We start from the raw sequence: 17,182 nt of genomic DNA, 5'->3' as shown, positions 1-17,182 counted from the left end.
AAGCAACTCCCCAAAAAAGCATTTCCGCAGACAGCAGCGCACCTGAGTGCCACCGCCACGTCCCCCCATCGCCCCACATCCCTCCCATCACTTTGGTCCTACGGGGAAAAGCAAAGCCCCACTGAGGGGCATCCCCAGATTGCTCCTGCCCATCCCTGCACTGAAGTCGCCCGAATCGCTTTGCAAAGAAACAAACAGGTACAAATGCGTGCGCAAAGCGGGCGCATCCCGGCGGAGGAAGCTGCAGCTCCCATTTCCCCAGCCTGGGCTGATAGGACGCAGCAGCAGGATTTATCTGCAAGCCCAGGGAGGCGGAGCAGGGCTGGAATAACCGCCGCTAATCCCCTCTGCCCTCCCCTCCAAAGTATATTGTTGAAGGCATTATATAAATGGGAAATTATACAGAGGTTTGGGTAGGAGAGGAGCGAAATCCCTGCTCCGTTCTCTGGCCCTCCGGGACACTGAGTCTTCCAGCCAAGAAGGGTTTTGCAGATGGAGATTTGCTCCCGGCAGCAGAAGAGACAAAATGTGTGGTCTGCAGGCTGGGAAGGGCTCGGTTTCAACATCCCTCCAACGGGAAACGTGTCTTTATCCTGATGTTCCCCAAACCTCCTTGGAGCCGAGGGGTAAAGCCCTGCGATGCTGGCAGCCAAAAGGCCCCCGGGCGGTCTCCGGCAGGCAGGGCTTTGCTGTGGAGCCAGCCAAGCGCTGGAAAGCCTCCTTCCCTGCTCAAAACCTCCCTCGCCCGGGCTGTCAGGACCCTATTAATGATAGTTTTGCTTCTAGCTAATACAGCGCTAATTACATTTCAAAGGACTGGCTCCAGCACTGGCTTCTGCTCCAAGCACCCGCCGCCCAGGTGTTCACCCGTCAGCATCGCAGATGCCGTCGCAGGGATGCGATGCCACTCTCTGGGTGGCCTCAGCAAGGACAGGGGAGGTGACGGTCACCCCAAAAGGGTAAGAGCAGTGGGACGGCCGTGGTGCAGCCCTTCGGGGGGACGAAACCCATTCCATCTGAGAGCGGAAACAAGTCAGACGCAAACCTTCCCGCTGCCAAATGGCTCCACACCCTTAAAAAAACAACCAAACAAAAAACAACAACAACCAACCAACCAACCAACCAACCAAAAAAAAACAACCAACCAAACAAAAAAAACCCAACCAAACAAAAAAAACAAACATTTTTTTGTGTAAAAAAAATGAAACGGCTCCATTTACCCCTTCCTTAGCAAGGCTGCCTTTCTTTCGCCGACACTTGGTGCCGGTCGGTACCCAATCACCTGTTCATTATGGGCTTTGTGCCCGCTCCCAGCCACCACGTGCAGAAAATATAGGGCTGGCAGTGACAGTAACTGCACAGCGGGAAGCACTGCGGCGGGTTATTGTCCTGCACTTTTCTAAGAGCCCGCCTGCCCTTGGCACTTGGGCGATGAATCCCATCCCAAAGGCGGCAGGAGCCCAGTGCTGAAAACAAGCCCGTGATTGACGGTTTATTTTAGGAAGGAGAGGGGAAAAGTGGGAAGGAGATAATGCCGGGGAGATAATGTGAGTGCCAGTCATTAGTTAAAAACAAGCCCATCAGTACGCCAAGTGCCTCGGCAGCTAGCAAACAAAAGGGCAAAGAGAGCAGTTTGGCACGGAACTAACCCGGGCGCATCAGCTGCATCCTCCCGGCTCGGCTCTTTGCAGGCTGATTTATGAGCCGGGAAGTTTGCAAGGCAGGAGCTGAGCCTCCTGCCTCCAAAAACCAGGGACCTGGGGGCTCCTTCCCTTGAGCCTTCCTCTTCCCCAATGTGTGAGCAAAAAGCCTGACTTGGAATCACTGAAATCAAGCAAATAGGGGAAAAAAAAAAAAAACAAAGCAGTGAGCAAATCAGTGGTGGGTCCCAAGCAATGCTTCATCCTTCCTGTGCGTGGTCGCAGGCAGCTCCCAGCCATCGCCATCCTCGCTGGGGGCGAGGTCTCAGCTCCTTCCCCACCTCCCCAGGAGGCCTGCAGGAGCCTTAGCAGAGTCCTTACCCCGGCTCCATCCCGATTCACAAGCCATTAGCCAACGGGGATTAGGTAAAACCTGCTCTTATCCCCACAGGTGGAGAGCTTTTCATCTGCAGATCTTGCGGCGCTTTGCAGGAGTAAGGCAAGAGCCGGTCAAGCGTTCCCAGTCCAGGATTTTCTGTCAGAAAAGACCATTTCTGCAATGACAACAGGGAAAAAAAAAAAAAAAAAAGGGAAAAAAAAAGCAGGTGGGGCATGTGAAGCCCTAAAACGTCCCCATGGGAAGGAGAGGCTCATGAGAGCATTCGTAGGGTCATGCGTGGATGCTCCATAAAAACTAACGCGCCGATGCGGGAGCTCAGCTGCATTTGCATGTTGCTGAAGCCTGGGTGCAACTCGAGGGAAGACCTTGCCTGGAAGTGCTTGAAGGCACCAGAGATAATTCACAGTGCACGCAGGAGGGCTGCAACGTATATAGCATATAGCACTGTACACATTGCATATACAGTACAGCGCATTGCATATGTACTGCTTAGCATGTTGCATACAGCATTCGGCATGTCGCACGTTGCACACCGCGTTTAGCAAATTGCATACAGCAACTTGCATATAGCAGGGGCTGCTTAGCTCTTGGAAGAAAAACCAGGACGTGTAACACAAGTCTGTAACACCAGAGAAGGGAGTAACATTTCTCCCAGACTCTGTGACCCACGTGAGTCCAAAGAAACCAAAATCTGGTAAAAAAAAAAAAGCAAACTCCAGAAGGAGAAAATCAGCCAGACCTCAAGCCAAACCCTGAAGCACCTCTAGGCTTTTTGGAGGTGCCGGTAACTCCACAGGCTTCCCTGTTGCAGCAAGGAGAGGGAAATTTGGGGGATTTGCCCCAAAACTGAGCTCCGCCACCTGGGGGAGCCTCAGAAATGGGGTTTAACGCATGAGAGTTTCAGCAGAAAAACGAAGCACAGAGTATCTCTGTACCCCAAATTGCTTGTTAGCTTGGAAAGGTACAAGGCGAGGGGAAAATACTCGCCTGCTTTACAGCTTTTCAAAAGTGTTCTGGATTCAAGCTGGCAGCTATAAACTGCTACAAAATGCAGCTGGTGGGGAGAGAAGGGAATACAGAAATTGGCCTAATTGGGAGAGGAGAAGGGCAATTAGCATGGTTAGGAGGGTTTTTGGAAGGTGTGCTGTCTGTTTCCACAGCACAGATTTACCCGGATGGCGAGAGGCTTTGCAATAAGCAGAATTCACAGAAATTGGTAGGAAAGGATAAAATTGAGGTGACCCTGAGCTGAACGCAAGATTTGCCAGGGAAAGGCAGGAGCGGAAAGGCTGGCGGGAACACGCTACGGTTTTCCAGGTCAGTGCCATGCATTTGCAGGTGAATTAGAGCAGGTTTTGCTTCCACGTGGTGCAGAGGATGCTCCTCCTCTCCCTCGCTGTGCAGACTCCCACCGCACACCTCTTGTCTTTAAGCAAGAGACTCGTGCAGGTGTCTCCCATCGCCCCGGCAAACGCCGCATGCTGTGATTTTCCTTCGGAAAGGAGAAAAATGAAGCATTTCTCCACAATCCGCTCACCAACAAAACAACAACTGCAAAGGAGTTTTTCCAAGCTGCTTTTCTTTGCGGTTCGGGCTCGGAGAAGCAGCACAGGCATGGCCCCAAGGGCAGGAACCTGCAAAGCCCAGCGCCAGGCACGCAACACGAGCTGCCCCGGTAAACCTGCCCTTTTGGGGCAAAGCCCAGCAATTTCCTGAGCAGCTTCAAACAAGAGGCCACGCTTGAATTTTCCCCTTCTTTCCCCATCACAAGAGGTTGAATCCGGAAGCTGAAGTAAAACGCTAAGACGAGGGCTATACATAAATATCTCGCTGAGATCAAAACTTGACATATTTAGCCCTCCTTTCATGTTTGCAAAACACAGCTCTGATTTTACACGGCTGTAAAACAAACCCGACCGCTGCTGATGAACATTTTATGGGAACATATTTCAGGCGACAAGCTGAGCGCCAGCTAATAAGCCAGCCCGGGTTTCAGCAATGCCAAGAAGCCGTCACCCTGCCTGCAGATGGGGCTTTCTGCCTTTCCAAAACCAGGGGCCCCGAGGCTACGGCTCCATCGCCAGCCACCGTCCCACCGCTCACCTCCCGCATACGCCCTCATTTTCTCATCTTGACGGCTCCTTAACCCACTTAGCCCTGCCCAGGCAGCTTTTCCTGGCCAAAGGGAGAGATCGAGGTTGTTTTAAAGGCAAAAAACTGTGCTGTGGGTGGGTGAAGCTTCCCGGAGGGATGCATAACGCTTTGGGAATAGGATCCAGCTGACCTAACGCGCATCAAGCAAGCAGGCAGCTTCGTTTGGGCAAACAAAAGGGCTTTTTTATGAAAAGGCAATGGATGGAAAACCCCCAAACGCTCCCACAGCCACGCAGATGCTGTGCTGGAGTGGAAGGGCTGCTGATGGGTCCCGGCGCTCTGCTCCGCCAGAGGATGCGCCAGCACACCTCGTGTGCCCCGGGACGGGGCAGCAACGGGGCAAAGCACGGGCAGAGAACGCATTGCGTGAGTGGCTCTGGAGCACGCACCGTGCAACACAGAGAGATGGCACTACAAAAAAAAAAAAAAAAAAGGCAAGATTTGCCAGAGTCGCTTTGGAGGGGCGTTGCAGACGCTGAGCACAAGGGCACGTGCGCTTGTGGGAACGAGCAGCGGGAGCTTGCGTCCCCTTCCTGGGGGATGCAGCCAGATCCTGCTGCATCCCTGGCAAGCGAGGGGCTGGACCTCCCCGGGCACGTCCTCCCTCGCCACGCGCGGAGGCCGGCAGCAGCTCCAGCCAAGGATGCTGTCAGCCAAGGAAAAGCCATCTGCCCACTGAATTTCGGGAGCAGCTCTCCGCCGCTTGCCGGAGCATTGTGACGGGCATGCATGGCAATTATTATTATCATTATTACTATTATTTTTGCTTTGAAAGCAGAGGGGAAGCACTGGGTTTTGGGACAGCGTTTCTCCACCAAGGGCCTGCGAGGAGATGCTTTGAGCAGTTCAGCCTCGGGATATGGGGAAACAGTGAAATCCCAGCGGGATTTTAAGAGCCAACAACAGGTTCATGGAAGTATGAGTCCGGGTCCGTGAGACACTGCCAGCTCAGGAGCCACGCTAGGATCCTCCTCTCACATCACTTCCCAACGCACAACCCCTGCCAGGGGCTGCCTCCGCACCCATGGGAAAACAACTTTTACCTCCTTTTTTCCCCCAAATCCATGCCACGAGCACGGGTTTACCCATATCCACTCGCTCACTCTCCCAGATCGGCAGCGGAAGAGCAATTGTGAAAATAAAAAGAGGCGAAACAGAGGAAAGCGGCTCCGTGCAGTGGTGACGGACAGCTTGCGGACGCATTGTTCCTTGAAAATCCTCCACCTGCTCCCCAAAATGGGGACGAGCAAAGGGGGACACGGGGCACAGAGCTGCACGACGCATCCCCACCCGCGGCTTGGGATATGGCCACGGCCACACCTGGGTGCAATCCCCAAAGGATGATTTTGTGCAATCCACAAGCCACAGGGGCCCCGGCATCCCAAAACAGAGAAGAATCGGCTCCTTTGTGCCAAGCCCGCAGAGCACGGCCGCTGCTCCCCCTCCCCACGCCCTGCAGCAGCTGACGGCGGCTTTCCGTAGAGGAAAAAGTGTGCTAGAAATTAAAAAACAAATCCAACCAGTGCCGAACGAGCTCTGCCACCCGAGTCCGTCTCCCGGAGCTTTGCAAAGCAGCCGGGGCTTTGCCGCGCTCCTCCCACAGAAAGCGGCTGCTGCGACCCCACAGCGGGTGGCTTGGGTGGGCGTGGGGGGGCCGCGAACCCGGCGCCTTCCAACGCCCCCAGAAATGGAAGCGAGCGGCTGCCCCGCAGCCTCCAAGCGCAGGGAGGGGAAAGTTTCCTGCCCTGTTCATTTCTGCCTCCTGGGAGCCCCCCGCTTTTTGGGGAGGGGATGCGAGGGGGGGTTGGATTAAACCTCTGCAAAGCGGGAGTTGCGATGGGCTTCTGGGAGCCCGGCTGGATGGGGGGGGGGTCTTCTCCCTGCTGGGTACCCCCTCCCTCTTGCCTGCGGGGTTTGGGGTACCCCCGCATGTCCTCTTAGCAGGTACCCTATTAATGGGTGCCCTGCTAACAGCTCCAGTGCTCGTACCAGTTAATGGGTTCAAAACCAACGCCTTGTTAGGGGGTGCCCTATTAATGGGTCCAAACTGGGTGCTCTATTTGCAAGTGCCCTATTAACGGGTCCAAATCTAATACCCTGCTACCGGGTCCAAAAACAGTGTCCTATGAGCAGGTACCCTATTACTGGATCCAAGCCAGGTACCCTACTAATGGGTCCAGTGGGGGTGCCCTACTCCTGGGTCCAAACTGAGTGCTCTATTTGCAAGTGACCTACTAACGGGTCCAAACCCAGTATCCTCTTACCGGGTGCCCTTTACTAGGTCATAATCTGGTACCCTATTAATAAGTCTGAACAGGTCGCTGTATTAGTGGGTTCCCATATTATCAGGTCCAAAACAGGTGATCCATTTGCAAATGTCCTATTAATGGGTCCCAACCTAATATCCCATTAACAAATCCCCTACTAAGGGGTCCAAAACCAGCGTCCTATTAATGGGTGCCTTAATACTCGGTCCAAACCTGGCCCCCCACTGATAGATCCAAACCGGCTGCGTATCAGTGGGTTCCCCTATTACCAAGTCCGTATCGGGTACTCTGTTTGCAAGAGCCCTGTTACGGGGTCCAAGCCCAGTGTCCTATTTTTGGCTGCCCCACTACCGGCTCCAAACCTGGTACGCTATTAAAGGATGCCCTATTACCGGCTGCCCTATTCCCGGGTCCGACCCGGCTGCCTGCCCCCCCAAACCCCCCCGGGTCACCCCCCACACCTCCCCCAAGCCCCGGGGGGGGGGGATGCGGAGCCCGGAGCCACCGCACGCTTTCCGTTATTCCGGGGCTTTGGGGGGGGGGGGGGGGGGGAGATGCAGTCCCGTTTTTTTTCTTGGTTTTTTTTTTTTGGGGGGGGGGGCACTCACCCAGCGCCAGGTCGACGAGATCCCACAGCAGCAGGCACAGGGGCAGGGGGCTCACGGTCCGCATGGTGCCCGCGGGGGGGGGGCCGCCCCATGGGGGCTCAGCGGTGCCCCGGCCCGGTGGCGGTGCCGGATGAAGGGCCCGGGGGGGGGCCGTGGGGCATGGCGGCGGGGCAGGGGGCTGGGCTCGGTGCCCCCCCCCCCCACCGCTCCTCGGTCCCGCCGAGCCGAGTGCTCGCAGCCCGAGCCCGGCTCGCTGCCGGCCGCCCCCCCCAAGCTGAGCCCGCCCCGGCCCGGCCCCGGGGAGGGGCTGGGGGCGGGGGGGGGCCGTGGCTCGGATGGGGGGGGGTGGGCTTTGGATGGGGGTCGGGGGGGCTGTGCTTTGGATGGGGATGCAGGGGGGAGCGGGGTATAGGGGTGCGGGGGGGCTGTGCTTCGGATGAGGGTGCAGGAGGGGGTGCTCAGTGTGTGGGGGCGGGGGGGGGTGCATGGTATAGGGGTGGATGCAGGAGGGGCTGCGCCTTGTACAGGGGGTGTAGGGGAGAGTGTGAGGTGTATGGGGTGCGTGGTAGCTGGGGGGTACGGGAAGGGCCGTGCCTTGTATGGGGGCCGCAGGAAGGGGGCTGAGGTGTATGGGGGTGCACGGCTGCGAAAACGGGAGGGGCTGTACCTTGGGGGGGGGGGGTGCAGGGTGCAGAAGGGGGTGCACGGTACGGGAGGGGGTGCAGGACGGGAGGCGGGGTGTCTTGGGGGAGCAGGAGGGGGTGCTTGGACCAGACAGGGCTGCCCGGTCCGGCGGGGGGGGACACAGGAAGGGTGCTGAATGCAGGCAGGGATTGGGGGGAGCAGGCTGGGATAGCCAGAGGGAGCTGGAGAGCAGCAGTTTGCATCCATCCCCCCAGCGCAGGGGGCTCGCTCCGGCTTTCATTCAGCGTCTCCCCTCTCCCTGCAGCCCCCAGGAGCAGGATCCGGCCCTGGGGCTGTTCCCCGCCCCCCCCCCCCCATCCCCCTCCCAGTTATGCTCTGGCCTGGCTGTGCATCCCTCCATGGCCCTCCACGGCAGATGACCTTGCTTTCATCCAGCTCTCTGCATTTAATTAGTTCCTGGACGTTTTCGTTGCAAAATTATCTTTTGCAATTGCATTTGACTTTCCCAGTCCCATGTGGTTGCCCTGTGTCCCCAACACCTTTTCGCACAGCCCTCAACCCCAGCTTCACCCTGACATTTCTCAAAATCCCAGGAACTCCCCTCGTTTCCAGTAGCACCTAGCCGGACTCATGCAAACACCCCCCAACGTCCTCCGTAGGGGTTCCGTCTGCAAAAAGCAGCCTCTGCGCTGAGACCAGCACAACCAGCAGCACCAGTCTGACAAAATCCACTGGGTTATGGCTTCTTTCTTAAAATAACCGACCCCCATAAAAGAAATCAGGCTCTGCATAGGTCAGTGCAAAATCAAATCAAATCAAATCAAGTAATCGGTGAAATTCCTTTGCACGGGCTGGATTTTCTCTCCCCTCTCCCATAGCCTTTCATTCGCCAGGAAAAGCTGGGCATGCTTTTGTGTGGAGATGCCTGGAAATGAAATCTCGCTTTATCTGATGGCAGATTTGATAGCCCCCTCCCAAAGGCATCACATTTTCTTTAGCCTCACGGGACTATCATTGGCATCACATTTTCTTTAGTCTCATGGGACTATTGTTGACAGGAGGAGGATGAAACAACGCTCACAGGGCTGCGCAACGTGGGAACCCCTGAGGACCCTAAAACACTTCCCTAAACAGCCAGCCCCAAGGTGAAGCCGAGCTGAGGTGCACAGCCACCCATGCTTGACCCAACGGGTGCTGTCAGCTCCTGGACAAGCTGCAGCTCCCAGATGCCGCCGTCAAGATTTTATTCTCCTCTTGCTTTCCTGTGCTGAGCCTCCATCACTCAGCGTCCCCTTTTCTGTGCTGCTCGCTTTTCCATGCTCAGGAGGAGCATGGAGCGATTTTTTTCCAGCTTTCGATGCTGTAGCCCATAGGCGAAATGCATCAAGAGGCAGAGATGAGGCTCAAAGTGCAGAAGGGCCACCCAGAAAAAAGCAGGGAAGAGAAGAGGGGAAGTTAGGGGGCAGGTGTGAGATATCCACTCCTCACAAATCCTTCTCGACCCCGATTTTATCCCCTTGCAGCTCTGCAGCTGCATTTCAGGTGCAAAAGCTCTCCCCTCCCCGAGCAGGAGCAATGACCCAGGAGAGGCGTGAACTGAGCATCCCAAAACGTTCAGAGAAGGAGCCGTCTTCCCCGGGCAAAACGTCTTTGACAGCCTCCAGATTTAGTACTGGAGCGCAAGAAAACACAGCAAGGAGCGTGCGGGCCGTCAGCCGGATCCCAGGACATTAGAGGAGACAGTAAGTGATGTAAATTGTTGGAAAAAAATATTGCCGTTTGTATTGGGTGTCTGGCTTCATTGGGTTTTGCCTGGGTTTTAATTTTGTGTGAATTCAGCGGCTGGTGAAGGCACTCAACTGACAGCCCCTGGAAAGAAGCAAAATGAGCCGGTCTGGTGGCGCTTGGTTTGGTTTTCGGAATAAGGGCTTTCCCACAGCCTGGTCCCGTTGCAACAGGCCGGCATCACAGAAAATCCCCGTTTGGGGATGGAGTCGCCGTCCTCCAGCCTCACCCGCAGGCACCGGCAGCCGATGGCCTTCCTGTCCTTGGTGGATGGATCCGGCCCAAAAAACGAGGTCCAAAGCACTGTCCCTGGTGCCCTTTGGGAGCGTCTTAAATCCAGGGCAGAGAATTGCAGGCGTCTCCTCCGTCTGTTGACGGTGACCCTAATTTGACACAAAAAAGGCTGCGAAAATAGAAGTTTTTCAGCTCCTCTCTCGTGACCTTTCCAGAAGAAGCCTGTGTACTAATTAGCAGAGTAATAACGTGTCGAGGCTGAGATTCCTCATTAGCGTGTGAGAGATTCCCAGCTACATGACTGATATGCATCTACAAGAAAATTAACTTCAGCGCGAGGGCTCCGTAATCAAGATTAATGAGGAAATCGGCAAAGAGCAGCACGCGGCTTCGTCTGCCTGCGCTGCCCGTCCCCCCGTGCCCTTTGCAGGGAGTCGAGCGACCCCAAAATGGGCTTTTTTGAGGTGTTCCTTGGCAAAAAAAGTCCTCACCAGCTCTGGGAAGGAACCAAGTTTTCCCTGTAAGTTGAAAAACTCAAGAAAATGCATTCACAATCGCAGCAGGTCCCCAGTGACCAGCTCCTGCACCCGCCCTTGCGATGCAGTCGCTTCCCACTACCATAGATATAGCACAGAGGGGTAATTAGCTGCGGATAATTCCCATTAACATTAATGGGGATTTCTCCTTGGTTAATTACCCCATTTTGTGCTGCAAAAATGCACCCCACGCCACTGCTCCCAAACCCCAGCTCATGCTCCCTTTGCCTTTGGCTTGAGACCTGGTGCAAAATTGAACTGGATCCCTCGCACACCTGCTCCATCCCCGTGGTTTTTTTTTTTTTTTTTCGGATGTGGTGGGAAAGAGAGAGTTCTGGTGGAGTCTTGGCCGGAGAGGAGGAACCAGGACGTTTTGTGCTGCCATGGGGAAGAAGCACATCGGGTGGGATTTAAGCCATCAGCCGAGGCAGATGTGGTTGCGGCGGTAAGGCCAACCCTCAGACTCTGCCCATCTTCAAACAGCCCGATTTTCTCTACAGAAAAGAAGATTGATCTTAATTTATGGACCCCTACCTGATTCCCAATAGAAAAGGAGAATCTTCCCCCGCTTTTCCCAGCCCTGACTGCTGGTTCGCCTCTGACCCTTACTAGCATCATTCCATCAAAAATAGAAACGCAAGCAGTCAGAAAGCAAAAAAGCATCACTGTAGGCTAACCCAACACGCTGTGTTTAACCCCAAATGCTTTGCTTTGCTGCAGCAGCAAAAGTTCTAGCTATTTTCATCCCTTTTTAACAATAAAAAGCCATTGTAAAATGAAACATCAGCGTTCCCAAAACGCAGCTTGCCTGATATTTCTGCCTGAAGTTCTCCTCACAGCCAGAGCCAGCGCATCATTTCCTTGGTTCGAAGCCTCACTGGGCTCAGCTCGAGCTTGTCTCGGTCGCGAGGAGCCCTGCCCTCCCGCTGCACTCATTTTTTGGCAGCTGGCCGAGCACTGGGTGCCCTCGGCCGATCCCGCTCCAGCCAGGCCGCGCCGCCCCTGGCAGGGAACCGAAGCTGTTTCCTCGATGCCTTCCTCCTCCCTCGGCAGGTCAAGCAGTCGGAAGGCCCAAGGAGCAAAAGGGCCACGTCGTGTAAGCAACGGGCTTTTCACCGCATCCAGGTTTTAATTAATACATATAATTAATATGCTATAATTAACATGCTCCAGCAGCAACGCAGAAGGGCAGGAGCAAACCACAGAGCACCTGAATCTGCAGCTGTGCTTGCGTGCACCAGAGCCACTGCATAGAAGTGCTTTTATCCCCAGGTCTTTAACAGGATATATAATTTATACCCCAAAATATTAAGGTATTATTCCCCCAAAATTACTGTATTATATACCCCAAAATATTACAACATTATATACCCCCAAATATTACAATATTATATACCCCAAAATACTTTGATTTTATTTAGGCCAGCTCTTTGCCTTGGTTCCACCATGGATAATTCCCAAGGCTGGTGTTTGGGCCGTAATTATTCATATAAATCTGTGCCAGTGGCTAATGCTTTTAAGAAGTCCTTATTTCTCCACTCCAGTGTAATCACGAGTCCAGGTATTTGCTTTCATTAAATTATCGCTCTCGGTAATGCTCTGATATACGACTCTCTCCCCAGCATGCTTTTTGGCTGTATGCATTCAGTACACACATTGCAGGCAAAAAAAAATATTAAAAAATAAAAATAAAGAGGGCAATAGGGCTGTGCTCAGGCAGAGCTTTCCAACCAGCATGCATGGCTCAATGAGGCTGATCCTGCTCTGAATTAAAGGACTAAAAACCCACCGCAGCCACCAGTTCGGAGAAGTCCCTCCCAGTTCACACCAGTACAGACCAGTGTGAGATATCGGCTGCAGCGCCGTGATTTCTTCACAGAATCACAGAATCGTCTAGGTTGGAAGAGACCTCCAAGATCGCCCAGTCCAACCTCTGACCTAACACTACCAAGTCCTCCACTAAACCACATCACCAAGCTCTACATCTAAAGGTCTCTTAAAGACCTCCAGGGACGGTGACTCCACCACTTCCCTGGGTAGCCCATCCCAACGCCTCACAACCCTTTCAGTAAAGAAGTTCTTCCTAACATCCAACCTAAACCTCCCCTGGCGCAACTTTAGCCCATTCCCCCTCGTCCTGTCACCAGGCACGTGGGAGAACAGACCAGTGCCGCCTCGCTACAGCCTCCTTTAAGGTACCTGTAGGGTGCGATCAGGTCTCCCCTGAGCCTCCTCTTCTCCAGACCGAACACCCCCAGCTACCCCGGCCTCTCCTCCTAAGCCTTGTTCTCCAGACCCCTCACCAGCCTCGTTGCCCTTCTCTGGACTCTCTCGAGCACCTCCATGTCCTTCTTGTAGCGAGGGGCCCAAAACTGAACACAGTACTCGAGGTGCGGCCTCACCAGAATATATAAATATATATGCACCGAAAGGGGATCCTATAGCTCATTATGTGCTTATAGGAGAGGGAGAAATGTCCAGGCTATGCAGGCAAAATCCAGGACGCACGTCCCCATCTGTTCAGCCCCATCCCTTCCCCCAAGCCCATGAGTCAATATTAAGGCTGAATTTTCTGTTTTCCACCAAAATAAAGATCTGGGGGAATGCAAAAAAAAAAACACCCTGATTTTCAAAACACTGCAGTATTTCACAACTGTAAATCACTCGGGGAGGTTTTCTGGGCTTGAATGTCATGTTTTTTAGAAAAATTGTGAGTATTTTGAAAGGATTAGCTTGGCCTTTCTCTCCCTCCCTGCAAATGGAAGGTTTCAGTTTTTCAGCTGGAAAGAACATTTTGTTTCAGAAATCCCTCACTTCTGCCTTAAAAAAAAAAAAAAAGGAAAAAAAAAAACCACAAAATTGAAACGTTTCAGCCGCCTCTGAGATGAAACATGTCAAGCTGCTAGGATTCTTCCCCCATACCTGGGGTGTGCCAGGAACCCTTCACATTTTCTGTCCATCCCAGAACAACTGTTCTCCCCCAGATGTGCTGCCAGCTCTAAAATTGCGCTGCATGCGGGGGCTGTGCTCTTCCCAGTGTGCCCACCACCCCAGGAGCATCTATCCCACGGCATTTACGCCAGGCTCACGGGAAAACCAGGCTTCCAGCTTGGAAATGGACAACATAAACCGATTTAACACAAACTGATCTCTGAACCTTTTTGAAATCCTAAGGGGATCCTAACACCTCAACCAGCCCATAATGCTAAAAACTCTCCAAATACACGCTGGGCAGCCTCAAAAACAGAAAAGCACCCAAAAGGGAGAAGCAGTTTGCACGCAGCGGAGGTGGAAGGAGCCCAGCCTCAGCTGGTGAAACATCCCCCATCACTTTGCAAAACGAATCCTCCCAGGAGCTATATAAATATACAAGTGCACATGTACAGATATATATACATGGAAGACGTTCGAGAGGACGTCTTCACAGCTGCATAAATAGGCTGATGACAGCCAAGGGGTGGATATAAATAAGATTAAAAGTTGCAGGCACCCTTTCCCTGGCTTGTTTCCCTCCTCCATCCCAATATGCAGGATGACACGCATTTTAATTTTAAACTCATTTTCCAAGTCTTTGGCTCACAAAACTAATTGCTACCAATCGATGCTAGATGCAGGCAAAAAGGCTGCATTTTTCCCTTTTCCTCCAATACTTCCCATTCAAAAAAAGAAGAAAAAAAAAAACAAAAAACAGTAGTGCCAAATCAGGGTCTCTCGTACATTCCTCAGCCTTGAAAATGGGTTAAAAAAATGAAGCAATAACTTTAGGTTCTTTTTCTGATCTTGCCAATGCTGGCAGCCACACTGAGTGCTTGGTTCAGCTGTTTTTCCCCACATATGGGTAGAAAACAAGAAAATCATTATCAAAATGAGCAAGCGCTGAAACGAGCAGAAAACAGCCATTGCCTGTTCCCCCATCGTACCTCCATGTTTGCTGCACAAAAATTAAAGTAGTTAGAGCAAAGACTTCATGGAGCCTCTTGTGATATGGCGGGATTTAAAAAGGATGCTCTGCCAACAGTGGTTTTTGCATTTTCCCACCGCAGGGTGCTGGAGCCCCTGCATGCCCAAGGGGGCTTTTTCCAAAAGGAGGGGCCGGGGCTGACACAGCAGCCTGGGAAGAGAGGGGACGGATCCAGCACAGAGAAGGGCATGGTGGCGTCGGGTTGTAGCAACAGCAGCTTTGCAAACGGTGTCAAAAAAAGCCAGATTTTGGTTTGGCGCTGGGGCGGTGAGCACGAGGAGGTGTTTGGCTGCGATGGGGGCAGCTGTGGTTGGGTTGGAGGTGGAGATGGGCTCATGGACAGCAGAATTGCAGCTCGTCCTGTCCCATCCCATGGGACGGTGCCCCAAGTCCTGCTGACTGTGGGGCATCCCAACCCCATCACGGCCATCAGCCCCCACAGGGTCTGTCCTGTTGGCTTTTACCCCTTTCAAGCCTTGCAAATTTGGGGCAAGCCCTCTCCCAGCTCACACCTTGCCAGCTGCCTTGCCCTTGCACCAACCAAAACCAGACCAGCATCCTCTGCTCCTTCAAAGGTTGCAAAATAAACCCCCAGGAGTGCAGAGGTTTGCAAAAAGAGATGGCTTGCATCCCCACCTCCTCCTCCGAGAATCCCTCCAGCAAGAAAATAGTGTGGGGTTTACAATGGAGCATCCCTCCAGCAAACATATCAAGTGGGGTTTGCAATGGATCATCCTTCCAGCAAGAAGGGGTTTGCAAAAGGAGCATCCCTCCAGCAAGCGATATGGGTTTTGCAGTGGAGCATCCATTAGGTGAACAAAGAATGCTGGGTTTGCAATGGAGCATCCCCCCAGAGAGTAAATAACATGGGGTTTGCAAGCGATATCCATTGCAAGGAGTGAGGAGAGGGAGAAAATATGACCTGAGCCCCCTGAGCTGAGCTCGTGGCTGTCTTCAGTGACTGGAACAAATCCGAAGTGTCAACCAAAACCACATTAAGCATTCAAGGAGACAAATGCCAGGCCTGGGAATAAAGATCGGCGGTTCCCGTTTATTTCTGTAAGGTAATAACAACCCGTGCCTTCACTTTATGAAGTCGAATTTGTTACAGTGGATGAGCTGTAAGAAAAATCGTGGAGTTGGGGGAAAAAATAGAGACTATAAATACATTTGTAATTTTAATACACATTATCATGTAATTGAGAGGGTAAAGGAGGGAGCCAGCGTTCAGTCAAGGCAACCTGCAGCCTCCCAGGGTTTTTTGGGTAAGCTGTGAGCCCCTGGGGACCATCACCATTCAAGGATCTTGGAGGTGCCCAGAAAAGCACAAAGAAAGGGGTAAAAAATACTTGCTGTGATTAGCAGAACCTATGCAAGGAGAGAGGACGGGCATTGTCCATGCCACTGGAGCAAGCCTGAAGCACTGCATTTGAAAAGCCCGAGCCCTATTCTGCAGAGCTGGAACTTGGCAGCTGTTAAAAATCGATAAAACTCCCATCACTGTGGTCAGGGCCACGTGCACAGAGGAAACTTTTAGTGCAAAGCTCTGAGTTTTGCATTAAAACCCTGGCTGCTGCTCGATGCAATGGGGAAATTCCCTGCAGGTATCTCACCACCCCAAGCCCAGCCTGTGCAACGCGTTTCCAACCTCAAGCAACAGCACAGGACAGACAGACACGTGGACAGAACAAAAGCCACTTCCTCTGGGACTTCTTAGAGGGCTTTAAGCTGCCTTGAACCCATACATGGTTCCCTGTTTAGTCCCCCCCGAGTGTGCATCTTCCTACACTTTGTTTCCTGAAACATTTTAACGGCCTTATCTACATTGCAGCACAGAAGCAAAATAAAATAAAATAAAATAAAAATTTTAAAGCTTGAGCATGGCTTCCACCCGCTTCAGGGGCAGCTGCAGATGACTGCAAACCACCAGCAGTTGGGCTGCCAGCATATTTTGGGAGTGTCTCCCCCGCTGCACTTTTCCTTGCACAGCCACGCTTACGAGCTTTGCAAAATGGAGCAAGCAGCGATGCTGGGAGTGCTTGGAGCACCCAGCCACCTCCCTCTCCATGCCATTAGTCATGCTGTCTGGCTTTCTATTACCTTTTTTCAATATTTTATAGAGCCCTTTTCCCTTCAGGTAGCAACAATACCAGGGTCAGCAGAACCCAGCCCCACTGCCGTCCGCGGCACGGGGATCTCTGTTATTTGGTTACCGATGCTCACTGCTGTTGCTCGCCTGCGCTGCGCAAAGTGAAAAGGCTGTCAGGCCGTTTTTGCATCCGGCATCCTGCTCCGCCGTGCCCAAGCCTTGGGTGCTTGCTTGCGTTTCTGTGGAGGCTGAGCCAGGGCTTACGCAGCACAGGTTGCGCGCTGCCCATGCGCTCTTTGTCCACGACCTGGGGCTTACCCAGCACCGCTCGTAGGGGCTGTTAAGAGGGGTATTTGCATCCCAGGCCTCCCTCCTCCGTCTTTTGGTTTCACGTCCCATCCATGCCGCCTCAGCTCTCTCCACATCCCATTTCACAAAGTTTGCTTCGCTCTACAGCTCAATACGCATAATCCACAGCCTGAAAGAATTGCCCCTAACCTTCACCACGGGAAAAAATACTTTTTTTAAAAAAATATATTTTTTATCTTTCTGCTGCAATTCATACGCACATCTGCCCCAAGCCACCATCACTACTGGGACGGAGCTGAGCCGACTGCAAGACCCAAACGTTCCTCCTCCTCACCCTCTTCGTGCAGCCCATTCCCCACTTTACTTCCATGCAGCCTTACCTCCCCAGCCCATAAATCTGCGGTGCACAGAGAACAGGTTTGAAGCAACTATAAATTTTTACATATTGTCAGGGGAGCTCTTACAATGTCTGTATCACCTTGGGCACATAATATGTTTCGTGGAGCGGGGAGCATACATCCATCTCGGAAGAGAGCATTTGTTTTCTGCTCTAG

At 52.9% G+C, this 17,182-nt stretch overlaps 1 protein-coding gene across 3 annotated transcripts in view; it reads right to left on the bottom strand.

The window, feature by feature from the left end:
* Positions 1-17,182, bottom strand: part of IGSF21 (immunoglobin superfamily member 21) — an 80,141-nt gene that overhangs the window by 31,229 nt on the left and 31,730 nt on the right. The window contains exon 1 of one of the 3 annotated variants that reach the window (XM_066982062.1): positions 7,070-7,338. The exons of 1 other annotated variant lie outside the window; for it this stretch is intronic. In XM_066982062.1, coding sequence (XP_066838163.1) covers positions 7,070-7,133 — 64 coding nt within the window. In that variant the 5' untranslated portion in view covers positions 7,134-7,338. Of the gene's footprint in view, positions 1-2,021; positions 2,065-7,069; positions 7,339-17,182 lie in introns of those variants that run through there. One more of the 3 variants, XM_048048705.2, reaches the window with a different exon arrangement.

The sequence above is a fragment of the Anser cygnoides genome, chromosome 23 (genome assembly GCF_040182565.1).
Source record: "Anser cygnoides isolate HZ-2024a breed goose chromosome 23, Taihu_goose_T2T_genome, whole genome shotgun sequence".
Lineage (NCBI taxonomy): Eukaryota > Metazoa > Chordata > Aves > Anseriformes > Anatidae > Anser > Anser cygnoides.
Note: the sequence above shows the minus strand (reverse complement) of the source record. Positions and strands in the feature narration are given on the sequence as shown.